The sequence below is a fragment of the Bos javanicus genome, chromosome 7 (assembly GCF_032452875.1).
Source record: "Bos javanicus breed banteng chromosome 7, ARS-OSU_banteng_1.0, whole genome shotgun sequence".
Lineage (NCBI taxonomy): Eukaryota > Metazoa > Chordata > Mammalia > Artiodactyla > Bovidae > Bos > Bos javanicus.
Genome location: NC_083874.1, coordinates 60227014 through 60252536, shown reverse-complemented (window position 1 = coordinate 60252536; position 25523 = coordinate 60227014). Strand labels below are relative to the sequence as shown.

At 46.0% G+C, this 25523-nt stretch overlaps 1 protein-coding gene and 1 long non-coding RNA gene across 18 annotated transcripts in view; one reads left to right on the top strand and one right to left on the bottom strand.

The window, feature by feature from the left end:
• The window catches only part of LOC133251469 (uncharacterized), a 117904-nt gene that overhangs the window by 33799 nt on the left and 58582 nt on the right, over positions 1-25523 (top strand). For all 14 annotated transcript variants that reach the window (XR_009737641.1, XR_009737634.1, XR_009737628.1 and 11 more), the window contains one exon: positions 24036-24173. This is a non-coding gene — a long non-coding RNA (uncharacterized LOC133251469). The remainder of the gene's footprint in view (positions 1-24035; positions 24174-25523) is intronic.
• AFAP1L1 (actin filament associated protein 1 like 1) overlaps positions 1-25523 on the bottom strand; it is a 76176-nt gene that overhangs the window by 31380 nt on the left and 19273 nt on the right. For 3 of the 4 annotated variants that reach the window (XM_061423975.1, XM_061423972.1, XM_061423974.1), the window contains exons 2-7: positions 9668-9796; positions 8497-8580; positions 7630-7727; positions 6593-6701; positions 2287-2385; positions 1393-1604 (exon numbers count right to left, since the gene is read on the bottom strand). In XM_061423975.1, the coding sequence (XP_061279959.1) occupies positions 1393-1604; positions 2287-2385; positions 6593-6701; positions 7630-7727; positions 8497-8580; positions 9668-9796 (731 nt within the window). The remainder of the gene's footprint in view (positions 1-1392; positions 1605-2286; positions 2386-6592; positions 6702-7629; positions 7728-8496; positions 8581-9667; positions 9797-25523) is intronic. The other variant, XM_061423973.1, reaches the window with a different exon arrangement.

The window sequence follows — 25523 nt, the reverse complement described above, 5'->3', positions numbered from 1 at the left end:
TGACACCACCCTTATGGCAGAAAGTGAAGAGGAACTCAAAAGCCTCTTGATGAAAGTGAAAGTGGAGAGTGAAAAAGTTGGCTTAAAGCTCAACATTCAAAAAAAAAAAAAAAAAAGCTCAACATTCAGAAAAGTAAGATCATGGCATCTGGTCCCATCACTTTATGGGAAATAGATGGGGAAACAGTGGAAACAGTGTCAGACTTTATTTTTTGGGCTCCAAAATCACTGCAGATGGTGATTGCAACCATGAAATTAAAAGACGCTTACTCCTTGGAAGGAAAGTTATGACCAACCTAGATAGCATGTTAAAAAGCAGAGACATTACTTTGCCAACAAAGGTTCGTCTGTTCAAGGCTATGGTTTTTCCAGTGGTCATGTATGGATGTGAGAGTTGGACTGTGAAGAAGGCTGAGCGCTGAAGAATTAATGCTTTTGAACTGTGGTGTTGGAGAAGACTCTTGAGAGTCCCTTGGACAGCAAGGAGATCTAACCAGTCCATTCTGAAGGAGATCAGCCCTGGGATTTCTTTGGAAGGAATGATGCTAAAGCTGAAACTCCAATACTTTGATCACCTCATGTGAAGAGTTGACTCGTTGGAAAAGACTCTGATGCTGGGAGGGATTGGGGGCAGGAGGATAAGGGGATGACAGAGGATGAGATGGCTGGATGGCATCACCGACTTGATGGACGTGAGTTTGAGTGAACTTCGGGAGTTGGTGGTGGACAGGGAGGCCTGGCGTGCTGCAATTCATGGGGTCGCAAAGAGTTGGACACGACTGAGCGACTGAGCTGAACAGGTAAAGAGGTGTCATTTTTCCCCAGAAATTATGCCCATCCTTATACTTACTTTACTTACTTTGGAATTAAAAGTGTATTTCTTTTATGAAATGATAATGATGAGACATGATAAATTAAAAAAAATGTTTCAAGTTATATGATAACAAGTATTACATGGGCTCAGTTTCAGAAAAGACAGATGTATGGAAATGAGGGTGGAAGTTTATGCATCAAAACTTAATAGTGGTTAGCTCTTGGTCAATGGGATTTTTAAAAAAAAAATCATTTTTCATTTTTTTTTCTAGGTTTATAAGTAAATACATTTACTTAGTGAAAAACGATAAACATTGTTTTAAAGTGATAAAAAAAATCATGTTTTGGAAAAACAAAACTTGGTAAAGTCGATCAGTTCTTCACGTTTTGTATTGTTTGTTTTTTTTTAATTCTGCCTGGGTAGGAGAGCTCTGTTCTCAGAAGAACTGTCCTTTGAGCCTCTGTGCACAAAGCAAACCCAGAGGAACAGAGGCAGGCACGCCTGCACGCACACACACATATGCGCACACACACGCAAGTCCACGTGAGGCCAAGAGGCTGTCGTCTGTGGCCACTCACCAGGAGCTGGTCCTCCTTGATGACGGTCAACTGCTTGGCCCACTGCCCGAAGCGCTTTTTCCGCAGCAGGAAGGCACATATCCTGCAGTCCCTCACCAGGTGCATGGAGGCCTCCTCTGAGGGCCACTGGTGTGTGGGCTGTGGCCCTTTCCCTTCCTCCTCCTCCTCATCGTACGACTCGTAGGAGCTGCTCATGGCGTCAGAGTCATTGTCTGCAGGAGCCACAGGAAAGGACCTGTCCCTGTGCTGTCACCCGGTGTGGGGGGAGGTGGGCCTTCTTACTCTTTTGCAGATACCCCTGCTCTGGGGCCCAAGGGGTGGGTGTGAGGTGTGATCCTGGTAATGACCTAGCTCCCACACGGGCCCTGTGTCTTTCAGATTTACCACTTGCTTTGTGATCTCAGTGACTTTACCTCTCGAGGTTCAGTTTCCTCATCAATGAAATGGTCATAATAAATTATAATACCTACCTCACTAGGCTATTTTGAGCAGCAACAAATGCAAAACGTTTAGCTGAGTGTTTGGCACTCACTGAGGGCTCAGTAAACATCAGCTATTGTCTTTACCCATCATCTTTGCATCTGTTGTCTCAGGTCATTTTCATGGCCCTCAGCAAGTCCCTGTTTGATACAGAGGAATCTGGAGGCTCAGGGAGAGTAAATCACTTGCTTAAGGTCAGTCACCGAGAATCAGGGCAAGGGCTTCGTCGGGGGCTCCTAACTCCACTCAGCAGTCTTCCCACTGAACCCCAGGATCACTGAGAACAAGGGCTTTGAGGCCTCTGTGGTGACCCCAGGGAGTTGAGGGGGGCAGTGGGTATGGGCATGCCAAGGTCAGGTCAAGGTTTGCTCTCCCTGAGGACAGACCTGGACTGAACGTCCACCCAGTACTTACAAGAATTCTTCAGCTCCCCGTTCATCCTGGTGGCGGGGTAGCTGCTGTCTGCATCCTCATAGTAGCCGTCCATAAGCGAGTGGGCTGGGCTGCAGCCATCTGTGGGGTTGGCAGAAAGAGCAGTACTTGGAGAAATGCAGGCAGACTCCAGGTGCCAGGGCTGGCAAAGATCTTGGACACGGTGTCCTCCTCGGGAAGAGGGAGTGGAGCTTCTAGTCATTGCCTGGCCAGAGTGTGGGGCCTCCTCTCCGTATCTCATCTGCCTTAGACCACACCTGCCCCCTATGCTCCTGTCACCCAGAATGGCCCTACCAGGCCCTGTCACACTTCCAGGCCTGTGTTCATGCTCTTCCCTGTGCCCTCTTAGCAACAGCTAGAAAATTCCTACTCAGCCTCCAATACCCTGCTCAAAGATCTTTCCTCTGACCTTCCCAGGCACAGCGTGGTCAGCCTCTCTCCTCTGACCCCAGAACACTGGTATGTGTGGGTGTGTGTCGTGGTCACAGTTCCAGTCACTGGACTACAGGGAGTGGTGTGTCAGCACCTGGGCCCAGACCCCCTTTCTGCTTTGCCCTTGTCTCTTCTTCCACCTCAGCCCCTCTGCTCACTTCTTAATGCATCCACTCCCTCCTCTCCTTCTAAACCTGCAGAGGAGGAAGTGGACTAGAGGAAATAACAATAACACATACAATAGTGAATATATACAATACATACAATAGATGCTAATGCTGAATTTTGGTGCTTTTCCCATTCATGGGAGTCAGTATAATATAGGAATGGAGGTATCCTAAATTGTATTTTTATCACAACTACCAAGGGTCTTTTAATTTATTTTTCTTTTCCATTATTATTATAAGATACTGAATATAGTTCCCTGTGCTGTACATAGGATCTTGCTGGTTATTTGTTTTGTATTTCCTAGCTTGATCTATTAAATCCCAAACTCCTAATTTATCCCCTTCTTTCCTCGTTGGTAACCACAGGTTTATTTTCTATGTCTGAGTCTGTATCTGTTTTGTAAATAAGTTCATTTGTATCATACTTTAGATTCCACATATAAGTAATATCTTCAGGTATTTGTCTTTCTCTGATTTACTTCACTTAGTATGAAAATCTCTAGGTCTGTGCGTGCTGCTGCAAGTGGCATTATTTCATTCTTTTTTCCTATGGCCTAGTAATATTCCATTGTGTGTGTGTGTGTATGTATGTGTATATATAATATCTTTACCCATTCATCTGTTGATGTACATTTAGGTTGCTTCCATGTCTTGGCTGTTGTAAATAACACTGCTATGAACATCAGGGTTACATGTATCTTTTCTCTTTTCAAAAAATTTATTAATTTGTGTTTGGCTGTGCTGGGTTTTTGTTGTTGCCCTAAGGCTTTCTCTTGTTGCAGTGGGCAGGCTTCTCGTTGCTGTGGCATCTCTTGTTGCAGGGCACAGGTTCTAGGGCATATGGGCTCTGTAGCTGTGGCACACAGGCTTAGTTGCCCTGTGGCATGTGGCATCTTCCAGGATCAGGGATCGAATCTATGTCCTCTTCATTGGCAGGTGGATTCTTAACCACTAGACCACCAGGGAAGTCCTATGTATCTTTTCGAATTAGAGTTTTCTCCAGGTGTATGCCCAGGAGTGGGGTTGCTAGATCATAACTCTTTATTTTTAGTTTTTTGAGGAACCTCCATATTTTTCCCTTAATGGCTGCACCAACTTACATTCATTTGGGGTCTTTTAAAAAATGCAGATCCCTATGGCTGACTCATGTTGATATATGGCAGAAATCAACATAATGCTATAAAACAATTATCCTCCAATTAAAAATAAATAAAAAGGAAGAAAAAATTTAGATCCCTGAACTATATCTCCACAGATTCTGAGTCACTGGTGTGGGCTGAACTGAGGAATCTGCACTATGGAAAAACCTATTTAACTGGATAGTTTTAAACATATGTAAAAATAGAAAATGTATGGAATTCCAAGGAATCAGATTTTTTTTTTAACATTTAAGATTATTTTAATACGGATGGTCTCTGGAGCATACTTTGAAGCTCAGTGGGTTAATGGCATGTGCTTTGGGGTTAATGAGATCTGAGTTCAAATCTATCTCCTTTATTTACTGAGTGACCTTGGAAAGAAAACAGTTTCTCTGCATTTCAGATTCTTTACCTATAAAATTGACATGAACAGTTCCTACCCTGGATTAGTGATATAATGCATATGAACTCTCAGTATAAAGTCTGGCACATAAAACATCTTAGACAAATGCTAGACATCATTATAACTATCTTGATTTCTGTAGTGCAGGGAGGGAGGTATCAGACCCACTTCACAAATGAAGAAACTGAGGCCACACACTTTTCTAGTGATAGAACCTGGATCAGAACTGAAGTTGCTAGCTCAGGGGACAGGTGCCCACCCCCTCCTCCAGGAAGCCTGCCTTCTTTCAGACCAACTTGCTCTCACACCACGCTGTTCATCAGAGCACTGCTCTGGGCTCTCAGCCCTACTGTTTTTCTGAGGATGGCAGCACTCAAATTCCCAGTGACTGGGATGCCCAGTTATATCTCTCAAGTGAGGCTCACAGCCTGCTTTTCCCAGCAGACATCCTGAGGTCTCAGATGCTAGAGACATCCCTGTGGGGTGGAATGGGGTACTCAGGCCAGGAGTGAGGGTGGGAAAGGAGGAGGCGCAGGTGGGAGAGGGAGGGAGCACTGAAAGCCCTCAGACACCTGGCAGGCTGGTGAGAGGGGAAGGATACTTCCTGTTGGGCGTGGTGCCCTCTTCCTGGACAAGGTCCCTGGCCTTTCCTGAGGCACTCCCTTCCCTCCCACCCCAGGATCCCCACTGCTCGAGGAGGCAGCTTCTCTGCCCCATCTGAGCTCTCTGGGGAGGGGAAAGAGCCTCACCCAGCTGAGGGCTTGTCCTGGGATTAAGGGTCTAGCAGCACTTCATCCCCTCCTTCTCTGTCCTCAAGTGGATAAAATAAAGTCAGCTGCTTCACATAAACAGCTGCTGGCAGTGACATAGGTCCCAAGTCTGAAGAGGGCCATGAATTACCTGGTCCAAGTCCACCATTTCACTAGTTTTGTTTAAACTAGTTTATTAATCATAAGAATAATATATCATAATAGCCCGAAGATGGAAACAACCCAAACGTCCATCAACTGACAGATGGATAAACGAAATATGGTATATTCATACAATAGAGTATTATTTGTCCATAAAAAGGAAGTACTGATACATGCAGTGACATGAATGAAGCTCAAAAGCACTATGCTGAGTGAAATAATGCAGACATAAAAGGTCACATATTGTATGATTCTGTTTAAATGGAATATTCAGATGAGGCAAATTATAGAGACAAAGCAGATTGGTTGAGAGGGGAATAGGAAGTGACTGCTTACTGGGTATGGGCTTTCCTTCTGGACTGACGAAGATGTTTGGGAACTTGATAGTGGTGATGGCTACGCAACACTGTGAATGCACTAAACGCCAGTGATTGGACACTTGAAAACAGTTGGAGTGGTCAGTTCTATGTCGTGTGTATTTTACTACAACATGATGAAAAGCACAATCACTACAAAAGAGTGTGAATGGGAAAATATGTTCCCTTTCACCCAGATTTCTGCTCATTCATTTCCTATAGGAAAATACTGTCAAGAGTTTCTTGCATATCCTAGAAAAACTGTTAAATGCATGTGTGAGTACCCTATTTAAAAGCAAATGGGATCATGTTATATGCAGTATTCTGATTTTTTTTTTTTCCAGTATGTATCCTGGGATTCATTTCTGATCAGCACAGACAGACCCGTCTCATGTAGTTTTTGATGGTTGAAGAATATTCCTCTGTGCTGCCAAAAGATAGGATAGATATCTTATGCAGGCTCAACTACACATGGTGCATCACCCAAAACCGTAATAGAGTTTCTTGTATGTGATGTTAAGTCCCTATACCCAGGCCGCAGCACTCGTGACCTTCCACCCTAATACCTTGATATGTGTGCATCTAGCCCCTCTTTCTTATTTCAAGGGTAGAGGAACAGAAGCCCAGAGAGGGGAAGAGGCTTGTTCAAGGTCACATAGAACTGGGTCTGGAACCCCAGCCCCTGAGCCCCAGGCCATGCCTACTGGCCCGCCCACCCAGGCTGTCACTGGAGAGGTCAGGGTCTCCCACGCTCCTCCCCAGTAGGTGGGTATGGCGGAATGGTGCCAGGCTTGGCGCTTTAGCCCCAGCAGGACACACAGGAGCTTCAGGACAGGAGCCTTCTCCCCCTCACCCCCAACCCTCAGGGACCAGAACTTACTGTGGGAGCTGATGTACTCAGGGGACTTGCCAGGTCCCAGGGGAAGGGCCTCCTCATAGTAGTCCTCAGGCGGAGGCCTGTTGGGGAGTGGTGGAGGCAGGTCAGCTGTCTGAAAGAGGACAGAGGAGGTGTGTGAAAACCAGAAGACCAGGAGAGCATGGGGAGCAGGGTGACAGGGAGGGGCCTGGGGGTGAGGGGGACAGGAGCTCCTAGAAGGCAGGATGCAGTCTCTGAATATGAAAGGACATGCTGCTGCTGCTGCGGCTGCTAAGTCGCTTCAGTTGTGTGCAACCCCATAGACAGCAGCCCACCAGGCTTCCCCGTCCCTGGGATTCTCCAGGCAAGAACACTTGAGTGGGTTGGCATTTCCTTCTCCAATGCATGAAAGTGACAAGTGAAAGTGAAGTCGCTCAGTTGTGTCCGACTCTTAGCGACCGCATGGACTGCAGCCCACCAGGCTCCTCCGTCCATGGGATTTTCCAGGCAGGAGTGCTGGAAGGACATGATGAGTGGTCAACAACTGGTGCCATTTATGGTGGTGATGATAGTGAATTATGCAGTCAACAGATAATGTTTGATGTGATTTGGCCCCCTGCTCTAATTTCATGGCCCCAAAGGCTGGGAACTTCATTTTTGGTCTGTGATCCAGACCTTCATTTTTGTAGGTGAAAACTCAGGCTCAGAGATGGGAAGTGATCTGCCACACAGCAGAAGGGAGGAAGGCAAAGGCCATCCATCTTGTGATCCAGAGCTTTCCGCATCACTCCTCCTGTGCTCCTGAAATCAGAAGTTGGGGTGGGCAAGTCCTTTGGGCCTGAAGGGACAGGTCAGTTTACCACATTATCCCTGCTCGGCACTGGCACAGTGAGCTCATCATCATGAATCATTGAAATGTTCTCACAGTGCTGTTTATGGCCTTAACCATCACACTGAAGAGAGAGTAGATCTCTCATGGTCAAGAGGATCCCCAGCATTAGAGTTTAGAGTTTCTCTACCTCCTCCAGAGGAAAAGAGGGCCAGAGAGTGTAATAACTCACGTGTCTCAGAGATGGACTCTTGGCTGGCTCAGGACTGGCTGCTTTGCAGGACTCCGCCTCATCCTCTGGCATGTCTTGAAGGCCGCTCAGGTCACAGTCTATGGGGAGTCGGGCCATTAGGACAGAGTAGGTGGAGGATGAGCACGGCAGGGTGAGAAGAGGACTAGATTTGGGGTCAGGAAGCCCAAGCACCCCCTCCATTAGTAATCCGGGGCAAGTGACTTCATCCCTCTTATCCATAAAGTGGTCACAATAATCCCAGTGTTTCAGGGAATCAAATGGGATAATGCAGTTTGGTACAGTGCTTTGGAAGTTTTCAAGGGTTATTTAATGAAGGCACGGTGTTTTCCCAAAGTCTGTCAGTCCGTGAATCCTCTCATCTGACCCACAGCTTTCTCCCTGTGTTGTATAGTGCTGTTCTCCCTTGGGATAGATCAGGGATTGCACACACCCGGCACGCGGCCTGGCTTGGCTGCTCCCATATGCTAGGTGCCTCTGCTAGTCCCTCACAGCTCCATTTTCTGCTGAGCTGCCAGACCGCTCAGCTCAGAGACCAGGCAGCTACTAAGATGGATGTTAGCAGCAGACGAGACAAGGCCCTGTTGCCAGCATTCTTCGGCCTGTGTGTACATCCCTACCCTTCCTCAAATCTAGGGGATGATTTCCTGTAACTATGGATTTTGACTAGACTTCAGACCTGGCAGGGCCCAGAGAGGCAAAGGGACTTTTCTGAGGTGACTCAATTTTGTAATGTTAGAGCCAGACCCAGATGCAGGGGACCCTTCTAGAGACTGAGATGGTGGACATGCATGATGCGCATGAGCTGGAAGGATAGATTCCAGCTGAGGTCAGCAGAGAGTAGCTTACCAAATTCTTCGAAGAGGGACTCCACAAAGCTGGGCCCAGAGTGGAGGTCCGCTGTGTTCACATACAGGTAGGAGACTTCTTTGGCTGTGAGGAAGGAGGAGAGCAGGCCAGCAGTGAGGGGCATGGGGGCCAGGACTGCTGCTGCTGCTGAGGATGGCTAGTCCCCCCCGCCCACTCAGACTTCTGTCCTGCACAGGACACAGCACTCAGGTAGCAAAGCATGTGCTTATCCTAAATCATCTCCAAAGCTTTCAAACTTTGTTTCCTTTTTTCCATTGTTACTGAGGATCTCCTTCTCTGAGTGAAAGGATGCCCAGAGCCCAATATAAAGGACAAAGTAGAGGCGCTGCTCTGGGGACAGCTGGGGGCCAGTCGGCAAACTGCTGCCCCTTTCATTCTCCAGCAGTCCTGTGAGAGTGGCTGAGGACATTGTCCGTGGGAAGTGAGGCTCAGTTTCAACCAATGGTGACCCCCCCCCCCCCGATGTCACTCAGACCCCTCCAACCCCGCGGGACAGGACACAGCCCCTTTAGAGTTTACTGAGCTCTTGATTTACACATACCGTCTTGTGCGCTCACTTGAGGTTGGGGAAAGGCTGGAGCAGAGGAGAAAGCTTTGCTGCTGAGAACACAGTGAGGCAGAGAGTCTGTGGGGAGTTAGAGGGAGGGCCCGAGTGGAGATGGAGGGGCAGGCATACTACCCATAAAGCCAAGAGGGAGTGTGTGAGCGTGCATCTGAGTGCAGGACAGTGTGATGTGTATGTGATACGTCTGTCAGAGTGTGCATGAGTGTTGTGCATATATGCTATGTGTATGTGATAAGTGAGTGTGTTGCGCGTGATAGAACATGTGGGGTATGTTATGTGTGATGTGTGTTTGTTACTGTGTGAGGTCTATGTGAGAGCATGTTGTGTGTGTGAGTGTGTGGTAGTGGTGTGTACATGAGTGTGTATGGCATGTGTGTTGTGTGAGTTTGTAGAGGGCCAGGGGTGGAGGAGAACCAGGAGCACAGCCAGGGCTGTGGTGGACGAAGCTTGGAGTGCATGGGGACGCTGCTTAGACCATGAAGAGAGCTGAATGGCCATGCTGTGAGGTTTCCTTCCTCCTGCCAGCAGGCCCTGGGGAGTTACTGAGGGTTCTTGAGAAGCTCTGGGCAGCATGCTGACGGCTACCTGGGAGGGGCTGCAGGCTCTGCAGGATGGAGGCCACGGCCATCTTCTTCTCCAGAGTGGTGTCACTGAGGTACTCGTGGTCCAGGAGGCTGAGCAGCCCTGTGAGCTCGGGGAGGAGCTGCTCCAGCACTGAGGAGGAAGCCCGTGGAGCACAGTCACGGCTGTGTCCAGGGTGTGGGCCCCACCCCCACCCTGCGGGACCCGGGGAAGCAGGAGCCAGAGGACAGGGCCCAGGGCAACACGGAGACCTCAGAGGCCCTCACACAGCTGTCCCAGCGCTGGCCACCAGCCTCCCTTGGGAGAGCCCTGCTCAGTTAACTGTGACGTTTTTCCGGCCTCCCTGCTCCCCGCTTCTCCTCCTCAGACCTCATCTGGGCTTGGCCTGAGGACTGAGCCTCCCAGGTAGTTTGAGCAGAGGCATCGAGCCCTCTGTTTGTCCCAGCCTGCCCTCTGCTCTACAGGCCCAGGGTCCTTCCTCCCTGAGCTCAAGGGTCAGCGCAGGTCCCAGGCAGGAGCTCTGGCCGTCCAGGACACAAGGCAGGAAGGAAGCCTTCCTGTCCCATCAGTCTATACACTTCAATCTCTGGAACCTTCTGTTTCCGGTGACTTGACAGGAGCCAAACTAAACATTAACCCTTCCCACCCCTGGCCAAAAACTCTTGTTGCTGTTCTTTTCTCTATGCTACACTAGTGTTTCTCAGACTTGAGTGTATACAAGGAATTACCAGGGGATTTTGTCAAAATGCAGATTCTGACTTGGGAGGTCTGATGTGGGGCCTGAGATTCTGCATTGCTGACGAGCTTCCAGCTAAAACTGACGCTGCTGGTCTGATACCACACAGAGTTGCAAAGCCTAGAGCACAGAGTCCTTTAAAAAGACTGAAGCATACCAAGACCATGATGTCATCAATGTCTCTCTGTCCCAAAGCAGTATCTTGGGACTTGGTTTGCCTTAGAGCCAAAGACTGACTTCTCTATAGAAGTAGTATTGTCCCTCTTTGCAGCTTGCCAATCACTTGTGCCTAATAATATGAGCTCACGTGTATTGAACAATTATTTCCAGCTGTGCTAATCCCTTTCATACATATTGTCTTATTTAAATCTCAGGCCATGTATTTTATTATCTCCATCACGTGGAGGATGCAGCTAAGGCTCAGAGAGTTTAAACAGCTTCTCCAGGGCCATACAGCCAGCAGAACCTCAACCGAATTTCCTCACTTTGTACTTTATACTATAGCACTTACATTGCTTTGCAGTATTTTATAGGGCCCTACCAAGTTGAGATTGGTCTGATGGTCAAGCCCATTTTTTGGTTGAAGAAACTAAGGTTCAGAGAAGGTAAGTAACTTGCTTAAAGTTACATGGACAAGTAGAAGAGTCAAGATTTAAGCCCTGGTCTCTTGACTCCCAAATCCACATGCTTCTCCCCACTAGGACCTTCTGAGAAAGAGGTGAGACTGACTTGCAGCTACAGGTCGGGTTGTGTAAGAGGGGCTGTAACATGGAGCATGACAGAATCAGTCCTGGAGCCAGATTTCCTGGGTTCATGTTCAGGCTCTGTTATTCATCAGCCATGGGACCTTTGGCAAGTTGCTTAACCTGTATGACTCAATATCCCCCTCTGTAAAGGGGAAATAACAGCACTTGCCTCACAGTATCATGTATGGGAAGTGCCTGGCCCGTACATAGTAAATCCCACCCCAAGTTAGCTATGAATACTGTCACTGTAGTATCTGCCGTGCTGATCTGTGCTGTGAGGTCTGCATGTCTGTCTCAGGAAGAGGGGAGGCTGTGGGCTCTGGGAGGTGTGAACTGTCAGTCTTAGCTTCCTTAGCATCTAGTTCACCTGCTCAGACTGGGTGCTCTATATGTGTTAGATGAGAGAGGGAATGGAGAGATGACCACATGAGGACTTTTTAAAAAACAGAAATTTTATGTACAGAGAGTAGCACTCATTGGAAAAATATGATGATGTAATCTTTCTGTGCCATTCCAAAATCACCCCAAATTTGTTGGAAATGAGCTTGAGGCTGTTACTGACAGCCCCTACCTCGTTGGCTCTCTCTAGCGCTGGGCTCTGAGTAGGGGCTTTCCATGCCATGTTTTATCTCATCCCTGCAGCACGCCTGTGAGTAGGTCCTCCAGGATACCTATTTTCTAGGACCTGACTCTCAAGCTGAGGGGGACCTGTGAGATGGTAGCACAGCTCAAAAGAGGAGGAGCCAGGCTGATCCCAGGTTTGCATGATTCTTGGAGCTGCTGTGTGGTACACCTCCAGGCATCACTCCAGAGCTCAAGTGAAAGGAGCTGGCACCCTCTGAGGTGCCACTGGGCAAGGGTTCTGGAAGGGAAAGGCTCTCTCTTTGAAGCAAAAAATTGTTTAAAGTCATTTTAGCCAGGTTTTAGCTTCCCTGGTGCTCAGATGGTAAAGCATCTGCCTGCAATGCAGGATCCCCCGGGTTTGATCCCTGGGTCATGAAGATCCCCTGAAGAAGTAAATGGCACCCTACTCCAGTGTTCTTGCCTGGAAAATCCTATGGTTGGAGGAGCCTGATAGGTTACAGTCCATGGGGTCACGAAAAGTTGGACACGACTATAGATGGGGAAACAGTGGAAATAGTGGCTGACTTTATTTTTGGGGGCTCCAAAATCACTACAGATGGTGATTGCAGCCATGAAATTAAAAGACGCTTACTCCTTGGAAGTAAAGTTATGACCAACCTAGACAGTATATTTAAAAGCAGAGACATTACTTTGCCAACAAAGGTCAGTCTAGTCAAGGCTATGGTTTTTCCAGTGGTCATGTATGGATGTGAGAGTTGGACTGTGAAGAAAGCTGAGTGCCGAAGAATTAATGCTTTTGACCTGTGTTGTTGGAGAAGGCCCTTGAGAGTCCCTTGGACAGCAAGGAGATCCAACCAGTCCATCCTAAAGGAGATCAGTCCTGAGTGTTCATTGGAAGGACTGATGCTGAAGATGAAACTCCAATACTTTGGGCCTCCTGATGCGACGAGCTGACTCATTTGAAAAGACCCTGATGCTGGGAAAGATTGAAGGCAGGAGGAAAAGGGGATGACAGAGGAAGAGATGGTTGGATGGCATCACCAACTCAATGGACATGAGTTTGGGTAAACTCTGGGAGTTGGTGATGGACAGGGAGGCCTAGCGTGCTGCAGTCCATGGTGTCGCAAAGAGTCAGACGTGACTGAGCAACTGAACTGAAGAGACTTCACTTTTTTTTTTGGCCAAGTTGTATCTGTTTTGGAGGAAATCTTTTCAAATGGAAACACAAACCTCTTTGGCACCAACAGACACACCAAAAGTCAGTAACTCAATTCCAAAATATTTCCTTATTTACTCTAATTTTGTGCCAGTCTGGCCACTTGGGGAAATTAGAAAATGAATAAGATACTGTTCTGGGGTATCACTCTCTCTCTCTCCCACTGTATTTCTCCTCCATTCCTGTCATACACACAGACAGACACACACACATATTAGAAATTAATTTGTCACCAGGAAGGCTGTGGATGTGCTGTAAGGAAGGCACCACAGGGTAACCATAGGAACCTTCCTGTGGCCTGCAGCCGTGGTTCATGTTTGAAAATCTCTGACGCTGCTCTGCTATCATGCAGGGGTGTCAAGGTTACAGGGTGCAGTGGCTGTTTATCTCTCTACCAGTGGTTGTGAAATTTTCTGGCCTCAATATTACTGTACAATTTTAATAATTATTGAAGACCCCCAAAGGGCTTTTGGTGTGAGTTGTATCTACCAGTATTGGCTTTGCATGCATGCGTGCTCTGTTGTCTCTGACTCTTTGCTACACTATGGAATTTTCCAGTCAAGAGTACTAGAGTGGGTTGCCATTTCCTCCTCCAGGGAATCTTCCTGACCCAGGGATTGAAGCCAGGTCTCCTGCATTGAAGGTGGATTCTTTACCACTGAGCTACTGGGGAAACCAGTATGAGTTTAACATCACTTAAAATTGAGAATCAGATCTCAATTAGGATTAGATCTAATAGAGTGCCTGAAGAACTATGGACGGAGGTTTGTGACACTGTACAGGAGGCAGTGATCAAGACCATCCCCAAGAAAAGAAATGCAAAAAGGCAAAATGGATGTCTGAGGAGGCCTTACAAATAGCTGAGGAAAGAAGAGAAGTGAAATGCAAAGCAGAAAAGGAAAGATATAGCTATTTAAATGCAGAGTTCCAAAGAATAACACAGAGAGAGAAAAAAGCCTTCCAGTGCTCAATGCAAAGAAATAGAGGAAAACAATAGAATGGGAAAGACTAGAGATCTCTTCAAGAAAATTAGTGATACCAAGAGAACATTTCATGAAAAATGGGCACAATAAAGGATTGCAATGGTATGGACCTAACAGCAGCAGAAGATATTAAGAGGTGGCAAGAATACACAAAACTATACAAAAAAGGTCTTCATGGTCTAGATAACCACGATGGTGTGATCACCCACCTTGAGCCAGACATCCTGGAATGCAAAGTGAACATCATTATGAACAAAGCTAGTGGAGGTGATGGAATTCCAGTTGAGCTACTTCAAATCCTAAAAGATGATGCTGAGAAAGTGCTGTACTCAACATGCCAGCAAATTTGGAAAACTCAGCAGTGGCCACAGAACTGGAAAAGGTCAGTTTTCAGTCCAATCCCAAAGAAAGGCAATGCCAAAGAATGTTCAAACTACTGCACAACTGGACTAATCTCACATGCCAGCAAAGTAATGCTCAAAATTCTCCAATTCTATTGAATTCTCAATTCAATAGAATGTGAACCGTGAACTTCAGATGTTCAAGCTGGATTTAGAAAAGGCAGAGGAACCAGAGATCAAATTCCCAACATCCACTGGATCATCGAAAAAGCAAGAGAGTTCCAGAAAAACATCTACCTCTGCTAAAGCCTTTGAATGTGTGGATCACAACAAACTATGGAAAATTCTTAAAGAGATGGGACAATACCAGACCACCTTACCTGCCTCCTGAGAAATCTGTATGCAGGCCAAGAAGCAACAGTTAGAACTAGACATAGTTCTAACAGACTGGTTCCAAATTGGGAAAGGAGTACATCAAGGCTGTATACTGTCGTCCTGCTTATTTAAGTTATATGCAGAGTACATCATGCGAAATGCCAAGCTGGGTGAAGCACAAGCTGGAATCAAGATTGCCAGGAGAAATATCAATAACTTCAGATATGCAGATGACACCACCCTTATGGCAGAAAGCAAAGGAGAACTAAAGAGCCTCTTGATGAAAGTGAAAGAGGAGAGTGAAAAAGTAGGCTTAAAACTCAATATTCAGAAAACTAAGATCATGGCATCCGGTCCCATCACTTCATGGCAAATAGATGGGGAAACAATGGAAACAGTGAGAGACTTTATTTTCTTGGGCTCCAAAATCACTGCAGATGGTGACTGCAGCCATGAAATTAAAAGATGCTTGCTCCTTGGAAGAAAAATCTATGACCAACCAAGACAGCATATTAAAAAGCAGAGACATTACTTTGCCAACAAAGGTCCATCTAGTCAAAGCTATCATTTTTCCAGTAGTCATGTATGGATGTGAGAGTTGGACTATAAAGCTGAGTGTTGAAGAATTGATGCTTTTGACCTGTGTTGTTGGAGAAGACTCTTGAGAGTCCCTTGGTCAGCAAGGAGATTCAACCAATCCATCCTAAAGGAAATCAGTCCTGAATGTTCATTGGAAGGACTGATGCTGAAGCTGAAACTCTAATACTGTGGCCACCTGATGTGAAGGACAGACTCATTGGAAAAGACCCTGATGCTGGGAAAGACTGAAGGTGGGAGGAGAAGGGGACAACAGAGGATGAGATGATTGGATGGTATCACTGACTTGATGGACATGAGTTTGAACAAGCTTCAGGAGTTGGTGATGGACAAGGAAGCCTGATGTGCTGCAGTCCATGGGGTCACAAAGAGTCGGACACTATTGAGCAACTGAACTGAAAACTGAGAAAAGCTTGAATTGAAAACATTGAAAAAATTGAAAAAAATACATAGTCACACATCCCATTAACCTTGAAAGCTACCACACTGTCACACATCATATAGCCTTTGGAAAACTCTGCTGTGTACCCGTAAGAGAATGAGAATGAAGAGGGCATGTAAGGTCTCAATACTATGTAAAAGTAGGTGTGACCTTAGGGGTACCCCTGGAAAGCATCTTGGGGACCCCCAAGCATTCCTGTCCCCAGCCACATCTTTCTGAGAATTGCTGTCCTTCAATAAATGATCTCAGATTGCCAAGCCTTTGTATTCCTTAAATCAGTCTGTCTGTTTCTCCTTCCTTCCTCCTCTTCCTATCTCCCTCTCTTTTGTCTGTGAGGTTTTATCTCACAAATTTCCTCTTGCTGCTATCAGCAAGTGCCTCTTGTGGCAGCATTCTGGTTTCTAAAAGCTCTCCTGCTTCTAAAGTGAGGACAGGTAGTCTCCGAGTGAGATTCGTGCATTTAAAAACACGAGTTTAAGTACCCAAGCATTATAACACCTTTTTTTGCTTTTGTTTTTCCTGGTACTCGATAGGATTTCTAACATGGGCCCTTGACTTCTAAGTGTTTTTTGTTTAACTGATCTGTGATCACAAAAGTCCAAATAGAGCAAAGGAGGGAGCTGAGTAAATCTGGGAGTAGCACATGGGGAATGAGGAGCTGCTTCATCCTGGTGGCATTGGTTTCTGGAGCCTGTTACGAAGTGGTGGGCAGCAGATGGTGGAGGGAGCGTGAGCCCTGGGAGAAAGCTCAGCCTGTAGCTTTAGTGGGCAAGAACCATTCATTGAGCTGAGTAGTTACCATTATGCTGGGCAGTTAACACACATCATCTCATTTAATCCTCGCAAACTACACAGGTGTCTGTGTTCTATGAGGGAGGAAGCAGAGGCTTAGAGAATTGAGGTCACCCAGCCAGTAAGTTGTAAGGTCAGGCTCTCTGACTTCAAAGCTTCCATTTCCCTGTGACTCTTGAGTCCTCTATCAGAGAACTTGGGCTCAGAGAAAGGGAGGCCAGGTTGGGGCAGGGAGGAGGCAGATGGCCCCTCAAAGCCTGCTTGCTGAGCTGGGTCACTGGGGGTCTTTATCTGGAAGTCCTCTCACTGGATGAGTGGGAGACCCTTATTGTGGGGCTGAGATCCTGCTCAGTGGGTCTTTCTCCACTGAGCCCACTGAACTTTAGAGCCCTAACTATGTCGATCTCAGAGGAAAAAAACAAGTGATTCAAGCTTATACCTGACTTACCAGCAGAATGTCATCCCAGGGAGAAGCTTCTACATCGTGGTTACAAGAAAGCTTTTGGCCAGTAATAGAGTTTTGCCAAGAAAATGCACTGATCATAACAAACACCCTCTTCCAACAACACAAGAGAAGACTGTACATATGGACATCACCAGATGGTCAACACCAAAATCAGACTGATTATATTCTTTGCAGCCAAAGATGGAGAAGCTCTATACAGTCAGCAAAAACAAGACCAGGAGCTGACTGTGGCTCAGATCGTGAACTCCTTATTGCCAAATTCAAACTCAAATTGAAGAAAGTAGGGAAAACCACTAGACCATTCAGGTATGACCTACATCACATCCCTTATGATTATACAGTAGAAGTGAGAAATAGATTTAAGGGCCTAGATCTGATAGATAGAGTGCCTGATGAACTATGGAATGAGGTTCGTGACATTGTACAGGAGACAGGGATCAAGACCATCCCCATGGAAAAGAAATGCAAAAAAGCAAAATGGCTGTCTGGGGAGGCCTTACAAATAGCTGTGAAAAGAAGAGAAGCGAAAAGCAAAGGAAAAAAGGAAAGATACAAGCATCTGAAGGCAGAGTTCCAAAGAATAGCAAGAAGAGATAAGAAAGCCTTCCTCAGTGATCAATGCAAAGAAATAGAGGAATGGGAAACAGAATGGGAAAGACTAGAGATCTCTTCAAGAAAATTAGAGATACCAAGGGAACATTTCATGCAAAGATGGGCGCGATAAAGGACAGAAATGGTATGGACCTAATAGAAGCAGAAGATATTAAGAAGAGATGGCAAGAATACACAGAAGAACTGTACAAAAGAGATCTTCACGACCCAGATAATCATGATGGTGTGATCACTGACCTAGAGCCAGACATCCTGGAATGTGAAGTCAAGTGGGCCTTAGAAAGCATCACTACGAACAAAGCTAGTGGAGGTGATGGAATTCCAGTTGAGCTCTTTCAAATCCTGAAAGATGATGCTGTGAAAGTGCTGCACTCAATATGCCAGCAAATTTGGAAAAACTCAGCAGTGGCCACAGGACTGGAAAAGGTCAGTTTTCATTCCAATCCCAAAGAAAGGCAATGCCAAAGAATGCTCAAACTACCACACAATTGCACTCATCTCACACGCTAGTAAAGTAATGCTCAAAATTCTCCAAGCCAGGCTTCAGCAATACGTGAACCGTGAACTTCCTGATGTTCAAGCTGGTTTTAGAAAAGGCAGAGGAACCAGAGATCAAATTGCCAACATCCACTGGATCATGGAAAAAGCAAGAGCGTTCCAGAAAAACATCTATTTCTGCTTTATTGACTCTGCCAAAGCCTTTGACTGTGTGGATCACAATCAACTGTGGAAAATTCTGAAAGAGATGGGAATACCAGAACACCTGATCTGCCTCTTGAGAAATTTGTATGCAGGTCAGGAAGCAACAGTGAGAACTGGACATGGAACAACAGACTGGTTCCAAATAGGAAAAGGAGTATATGTCAAGGCTGTATATTGTCACCCTGCTTATTTAACTTATATGCAGAGTACATCATTAGAAACGCTGGACTGGAAGAAACACAAGCTGAAATCAAGATTGCCGGGAGAAATATCAATAACCTCAGATATGCAGATGACACCATCCTTATGGCAGAAAGTGAAGAGGAACTAAAAGCCTCTTGATGAAAGTGAAAGTGGAGAGTGAAAAAGTTGGCTTAAAGCTCAACATTCAGAAAACGAAGATCATGGCATCCGGTCCCATCACTTCATGGGAAATAGATGGGGAAACAGTGGAAACAGTGTCAGACTTTATTTTTCTGGGCTCCAAAATCACTGCAGATGGTGACTGCAGCCATGAAATTAAAAGACGCTTACTCCTTGGAAGGAAAGTTATGACCAACCTAGATAGCATATTCAAAAGCAGAGACATTACCTTGCCAACAAAGGTTCGTCTAGTCAAGGCTATGGTTTTTCCTGTGGTCATGTATGGATGTGAGAGTTGGACTGTGAAGAAGGCTGAGCGCCGAAGAATTGATGCTTTTGAACTGTGGTGTTGGAGAAGACTCTTGGGAGTCCCTTGGACTGCAAGGAGATCCAACCAGTCCATTCTGAAGGAGATCAGCCCTGGGATTTCTTTGGAAGGAATGATGCTAAAGCTGAAACTCCAGTCCTTTGGCCACCTCATGCGAAGAGTTGACTCATTGGAAAAGACTCTGATGCTGGGAGGGATTGTGGGCAGGAGGAGAAGGGGACGACAGATGGCATCACTGACTTGATGGATGTGAGTTTGAGTGAACTCCGGGAGTTGGTGATGGACAGGGAGGCCTGGCATACTGCGATTCATGGGGTCGCAAAGAGTCGGACACGACTGAGCAACTGAACTGAACTGTTCTTTAAAGACAATAAGGACTCTCCCCCCAAAGCTAGCTTTCAGGTGTGGTGAATACAGATGTGCCTTTGAGAGTACCTTCGTCTTTAACACCGTAGAATTTAAACCACAAGGATTTAAGCTATCAAAGAATTTAATTTGGAGAGAAATCATATACATATAATGATGCTTATGACAAATGGTCATACCTCTCCCAGGGTTTTGCTGGACCTCCTATCTGAGAGTCTCATTTAGTAGGCTCTATACTAGGACCCAGGAATCTACATTTTTAAGGAGTATTCCAGGTGATTCCAAGGTTAAACCTCTGAAAAATATGCCACCAGAAAACCTACTAGAGGGCATGTCCGTGAACATACAGACTGTGGGAAGACCTCCCTCTTCCTTAAAAAATTGTCATTAGACATCTCTTTGTGAAACAACTGAGTGAAGGTGGGAATAAGAGCCCCTGCAGACGACTGTAACTAGCTGGAACATGAAGTCTTGCTTGGGAGAGCACAGTGATTAGGGCTTTGGGGCAAGACCTCTGAGCTGGACTTCTTGTGCTGCCACTTCCGAGTTGTACAAAGATGGGCACATTAGAGAGCTCTGAGCCATGGTTTTCTCATGTGTAAAGTGAGAATACTGGGGTCCCAGCCTCCTAGGCTGGGGTAACTAGGTTAAGATTATGCTTGCAGGGCACTTTGTTCCGTGCTGTGCCTGGAGCCATCAACAGGGCCACATTATTGTTGCTGCTGCTTCCTAATATTCCCCAGAATTGTGCACATCCAGAGTATTGACCAGATAGTATTTAGTGACAGATTTGCTATAGTTGTGGTAACAGACTTTGTGAGGACATGTCTTAATCTGTGCCTCAATCACAGTAGATGCCCAACAAGCATCCATTCATTGAATATTTTGATGACCCAGTCTAACACTCTGATTTTAAAGATGTGGAATGTGAGGGTTCAAGAGTTTATGTGACTTAGCTACAGTCACACAACTAATTGAAAATAAGAATATCTAGTGTTAGATTTACACTAGGTTTGATGCTTGTATGTCATAGAAGAGTGGCTAAGAGCTCAGGGTATACAAATCTGGGCCCCCACCCAGCTCTGCCATTTTCTGCTTGGGGAAACGTCTTAACTTTTCTTAGCATTCAATTCTTCATCTGTAAACAGTGGGGGTAAAACAGTAGCTTCTGCGCATGATTGCTATAGAGATGAAATAAAAAGATACATATGGTGCTCAGTGATCTCAATGGCATTCTCTTCATTTGTGTAACTCCCCAACAGATTCAGGTGTGCTAGGCACAAGGGAAGGGAGTTCTCAGGGCAGGAGGACATTGTGGGATTCTGTAAGCACCCTCCTCCCCACATGGACTGTTCATGGCCCTGGGCCTGACACTGAGCGTGTGTGGTTATGGCAGTTGGAGGTGGTAGAGCCCCTTTTGGAGAAGGCAATGGCACCCCACTCCAGTACTCTTGCCTGGAAAATCCCATAGACGGAGGAGCCTGGTAGGCCGCAGTCCATGGGGTCACTAAGAGTCGGACACGACTGAGCGACTTCACTTTCACTTTTCACTTTCATGCATTGGAGAAGGAAATGGCAACCCACTCCAGTATTCTTGCCTGGAGAATCCCAGGGACGGGGGAGCCTGGTGGGCTGCTGTCTATGGGGTCTCACAGAGTTGGACACGACTGAAGCGACTTAGCAGTAGCAGCAGAGCCCCTTTTCTCAGAGTGCTCCCCTCCCAAGGACTCCCTCCATGCCATGTGGAGGGCCAGCATCTTTCAGCTGGAGGGGCAGTGATACAGCCCAGAATCCTGTCCCTGCCATCCCAGGAAAAATCTCCACTAGTTCCTACCCCACCCACCTCCCATCTTTGCTCCTGGTCCAGGTCATCTCTGGTGTCTGTGGGCAGACGGGGCATCAGGACAAGGTTTCCTTTTATGATTAGATTTTATTTAGAACCATGAATACATTTCATTTATCTTGTTTGGTTTAGTTGAGCCTTAGGGAGGTACAGTGAATTCCACTCAAGGAAAACCAGGGAGAAGTAGTCTAATCATTGTTATAAGTCTTCATTTTTTTTTTTTTTTTTAACCAGGTGGGACAGAGAGGGGGCATAGAAATCCGAGTTGATAACTGTTCACAGGGATGCAAAAAAGTTTGTCAAATAAAATTAGAATCCTACTTAAAAATTTATCTAAGGTTATACCACTCTGTGCTTATTGTTCCTGGTGAATACCCAACTAAGACTAAGATCAGTTTTCTGTCTGCTCCTCCACCCTCCCCACCTAAGTGAAAACAGTATGAGGTGGTAGAGAGCAGAAATTTAAGCCACAGGCAAAAAGCACTGCCACCTGTTCCCAGGACTGCATCCCTGGTGCAGTCTAAGTGAAACCTTGAAGCAAAAGGCCTCCATTACAACCAGTATGGGCTCCCAGTGCAAAGAAGGTCAGATTTATTTAGAGATCTGAAAGGTAAAAGGTCTAATTTCCATGACAAAAAGCAAGTAAATAACACATCTTCAGCAAGCCACAGGAATAAGAAACCCTGTTTGGGTTCCTACCTAGTCAGCTGGTGGGCTCTTTGACTTGTGATCTCATTGCCGGGCACCTTTTAGTCTCTGAAATTTACAAAAATGCTTGGAAACAGCTTGCAAGTTATAATCTCATTAAATGCAAAGCAGTAGGAGGAAACCAATTTCTCTTTTCCCCACTTCACTACTTGACAAGCCTCTTTAGGACAAAAACAACTCATACTTCTTTGTTATCAAAGTCAGAGAAAATGCAAACAATGTAGTTGAAAAATGAAAAATAGGAAGAGTTGTCGGAATGTGGTTTTATGATGTTAGAGATGACATTTAGTAAACTGTTTTAACAGCCTAGCATGTCAATGAGGTATGACCCATTATAGCAGTGGGGAGTTAACTCACCTTAGAAAGGAAAGCAGTATACTTAGTAGAGGTGGTCTCAACAGTTGGGTAGGAGGAAGGAAGGAAAGAGGAGACTTTACTGTGGCCTTCCAACCCTGCATGCCCTTCCAGACAGACCTTTCTCCAGGCTGCTTTCTGCTCTGTTCCTCAGCCTCTTAACCCCAGGTCTCTGCATATGTGGTTCCCTCTTCCTGTCAGAATTCCCTTCTCCTAACCAGTAATGGCCCCCTCCAGCCCTCTACTCACTCATGACTTTCTCACAGACCTTCACTGTCCTCCTGATCACATACACTCCCTCTATTTTATGCTGTCATAGCATCACTCTCCCTGTGGTAATTCTTGTGGTGAAATGTTACACTTTTCACTGGCTCTCTGGATGGATCCCTGGATGAAAAACTTGAGGATGCAGAACCCATGGGACTGACTGTGAGGGAATTGAGTATCTGAGGATTTTGGTGTTGGTGAAGGTCCTGGAACCAATTCCCTGCAGATCCCAGAGGATGGCTGTATTTAAATACGTATATCTCTTATTAGCATCTGGTATATCTCTGATTAGCATCTGTTTCCCCCACTTGAGCCTTAACTTCTTGAGGGTAAGAATAGGGCAAGCTTTTGCTAGTGCCTGACATAGAATACATGCTTAAGTATTTGTGGAATGAGTAAATTCTTGAAGCAAAGTTTTCTTAAGAGTTGATAAAGTCCAACAGCTAGTTAGACAAAAGCTATGACAAACCTAGACAGCAAATTTAAAAGCAGAGACATTACTTTGCCAACAAAGGTCTGTGTAGTCAAAGCTATGGTTTTTCTAGTAGTGATGTATGGATATGAGAGTTGGACCATAAGAAAGGCTGAGTGCTGAAGAACCGATGCTTCTGAACTGTGGTGTTGGAGACAACTCTTGAGAGTCCCTTGGACTGCAAGGGGATCAAACCAGTCAATTCTAAAGGAAATCAATTCTGAACATTCACTGGAAGGACTGATGCTGAAACTCTAATACTTTGGTCACCTGATGCGAAGAGCTGACTCATTGGAAAAGAGCCTGATGCTGGGAAAGATTGAAGGCAGGAGGAGAAGGGGACGACAGAGGATGAGATGGTTGGATGGCATCACCAACTCGATGGACATGAGTTTGAGTAAGTTCCAGGAGATGGTGAAGGACAGGGAAACCTGGGTGTGCTGCAGTCCAGGGGGTTGCAAAGAATTGGACACGACTGAGCGACTAAATAACACTGACAACTAGTTAATGTCTAGTTAACCATGTTTGGTCTCATGGTGACTCAGGATAATAAAAAAGATGCTTGAAAGAAAAAAAAAACAACAGGTAGCAAAAAGCCCAGGGTACAAAAGGGAGCAGAAGCCCAATTTCTCATGTGGCTAAGCTCCCCAAACCCTGTTTGTTTGAACTTGTACCCCTCGTGTGAATATGGTTTCCAGTTGGTTTAGCGATGCATGTTTTGTAGTTTGTGGATTTTAATCCTAACATAGTAACATTAATATAGGAACTATGTGAGTTCAAGTCTTATTCCCGTTTTCTAGCTGTATACCTTTGGGATAATTACATAACTCCCTGATGTACATCATTGGTGACCTGTGAAGCTTATCTACCTCAACAGTGAGCCCTAGTACAGTGAGAATGTGCCTAAAACAGTGTCTGGCACACAGTAAATACTCAGTACATGTTAGCTGTTTACATTATTCTTCCTTTACTGTTATATGTTATACCCTGCTTTAAGCGATTTACATGTGTTCTTTACATAATTAAATTATGAATTTTGGTAAATTCTTAATGAAATTCATAACTTAATTCTTACAGATGTGGGAACTGAGGACTGCAGAATGGGAAGAATCCTGAGGCCATTTGGAGATGCCTCTCCCAGTGCTCCTTCAGAATGCTGCGTGCATCTATGCTAAGTCCTGCATTAACTCTGCAGAGAGGCCCCCAGCCACACAGGTGAGGCTGAGGGAATTGACCCCTCACTTCATGGGTACAGAAATGCTTCATTCCTCTGCCCAGTTTCTTCCAAGTTATTGCAGATCTACCCATCTGGGGCCATGAAGATGTCTCACTTCCTTCCTCTGAATTTACAAGCACTTCACGGAGTCCAAATGAAGGCCAAACAGTGGGCAGGACGTTGGAGGGGACCTCACTGGTTGGACTAGCATTGTTGATCACTAAAACAAATACATCCTGTTGTCCTAGAGCATACAGGGAAGACCGTGGTTCATGTGGGCTGGGAAAGAATAGAAAAGGAGCAGCAAAGAAACCCAGCTGCAAAGCCAGTGCCTTGTGCTGACTGCTTTCCAGGAGTTAAATATAGCTCCTGTGTGAGGCAGGCAGAGGGTTGTCGAGGTCACCTTGAAAGGCTTTTGTGTGTGATAATTACAGCTTATGCAGGAAACAGAATATCCTTTATGCTGAAGAGAATAGTACAGTTTGACTCCTTGGGAGAGAAGCCCAGAATCCTGAGGGAGGTGGAAAAGAAGAGTGGAGGATCTGGGATTTGGTAGGAGAACCGACTCTTTGGAAAAGACCCTGATGCTGGGAAAGACTGAAGGCAAGAGGAGAAGGGGATGACACAGGATGAGATGGTTGGATGGCATCACTGATGCGATGGACATGAGTTTGAGTAGGCTCTGGGAATTCATGATGGACAGGGAAGCCTGGCATGCTGTAGTCGATGGGGTTGCAAAGTCGGACACGGCTGACCGACTGAACTGACCTGAGGAGAGTATCTGGTTTGGGTTCTGACTCCTCCCACTTGCTAGTGTGGAATTGGGTAAATCAGCCCCTCAGAGCATCATCTTCCTGTTCTGGAAGAAGGGATTTAGAATCCTTGTGTGTGGGAATCCTTTGTGGGAGGGGAAATGGGCAATGGTGGGGTAAGGGTTTGTAAACTGTGGGGATTCTTACTGGGGATCCTCTGTGGCACAGTTCTGTGATGTACTCTTGTTTCAGGAAGGTAAAAGGTCAGGGAGGTGGCAGGTCAGTGGGGAAGCAGGTTGTGGGGATGTTTTGGGGTGACTGTGTTCTGGAAGGTGGGCCAGGGTGACAAGCTCATGGAAGCCCTGCATCTTAATGGCCTTTTGAGCAGCAGCTCTGCCCATGTCTTGTCATCCACCAGGACAGCTCTCATTCTGAACACCTTGTTTCTCAGCCCTGGATGGCCAGGGAAGTGGTAGTTCCCCCTCATTAAGACATTTCCAGACAAGAGTGGGGTGGGGCAAGGAAATAGCTTTTGGCAGTGGGGCTGGATTCTCCCAGAATTGTTCCTTTGTGTGCAGATTCCTCCCTGTTTGGCTC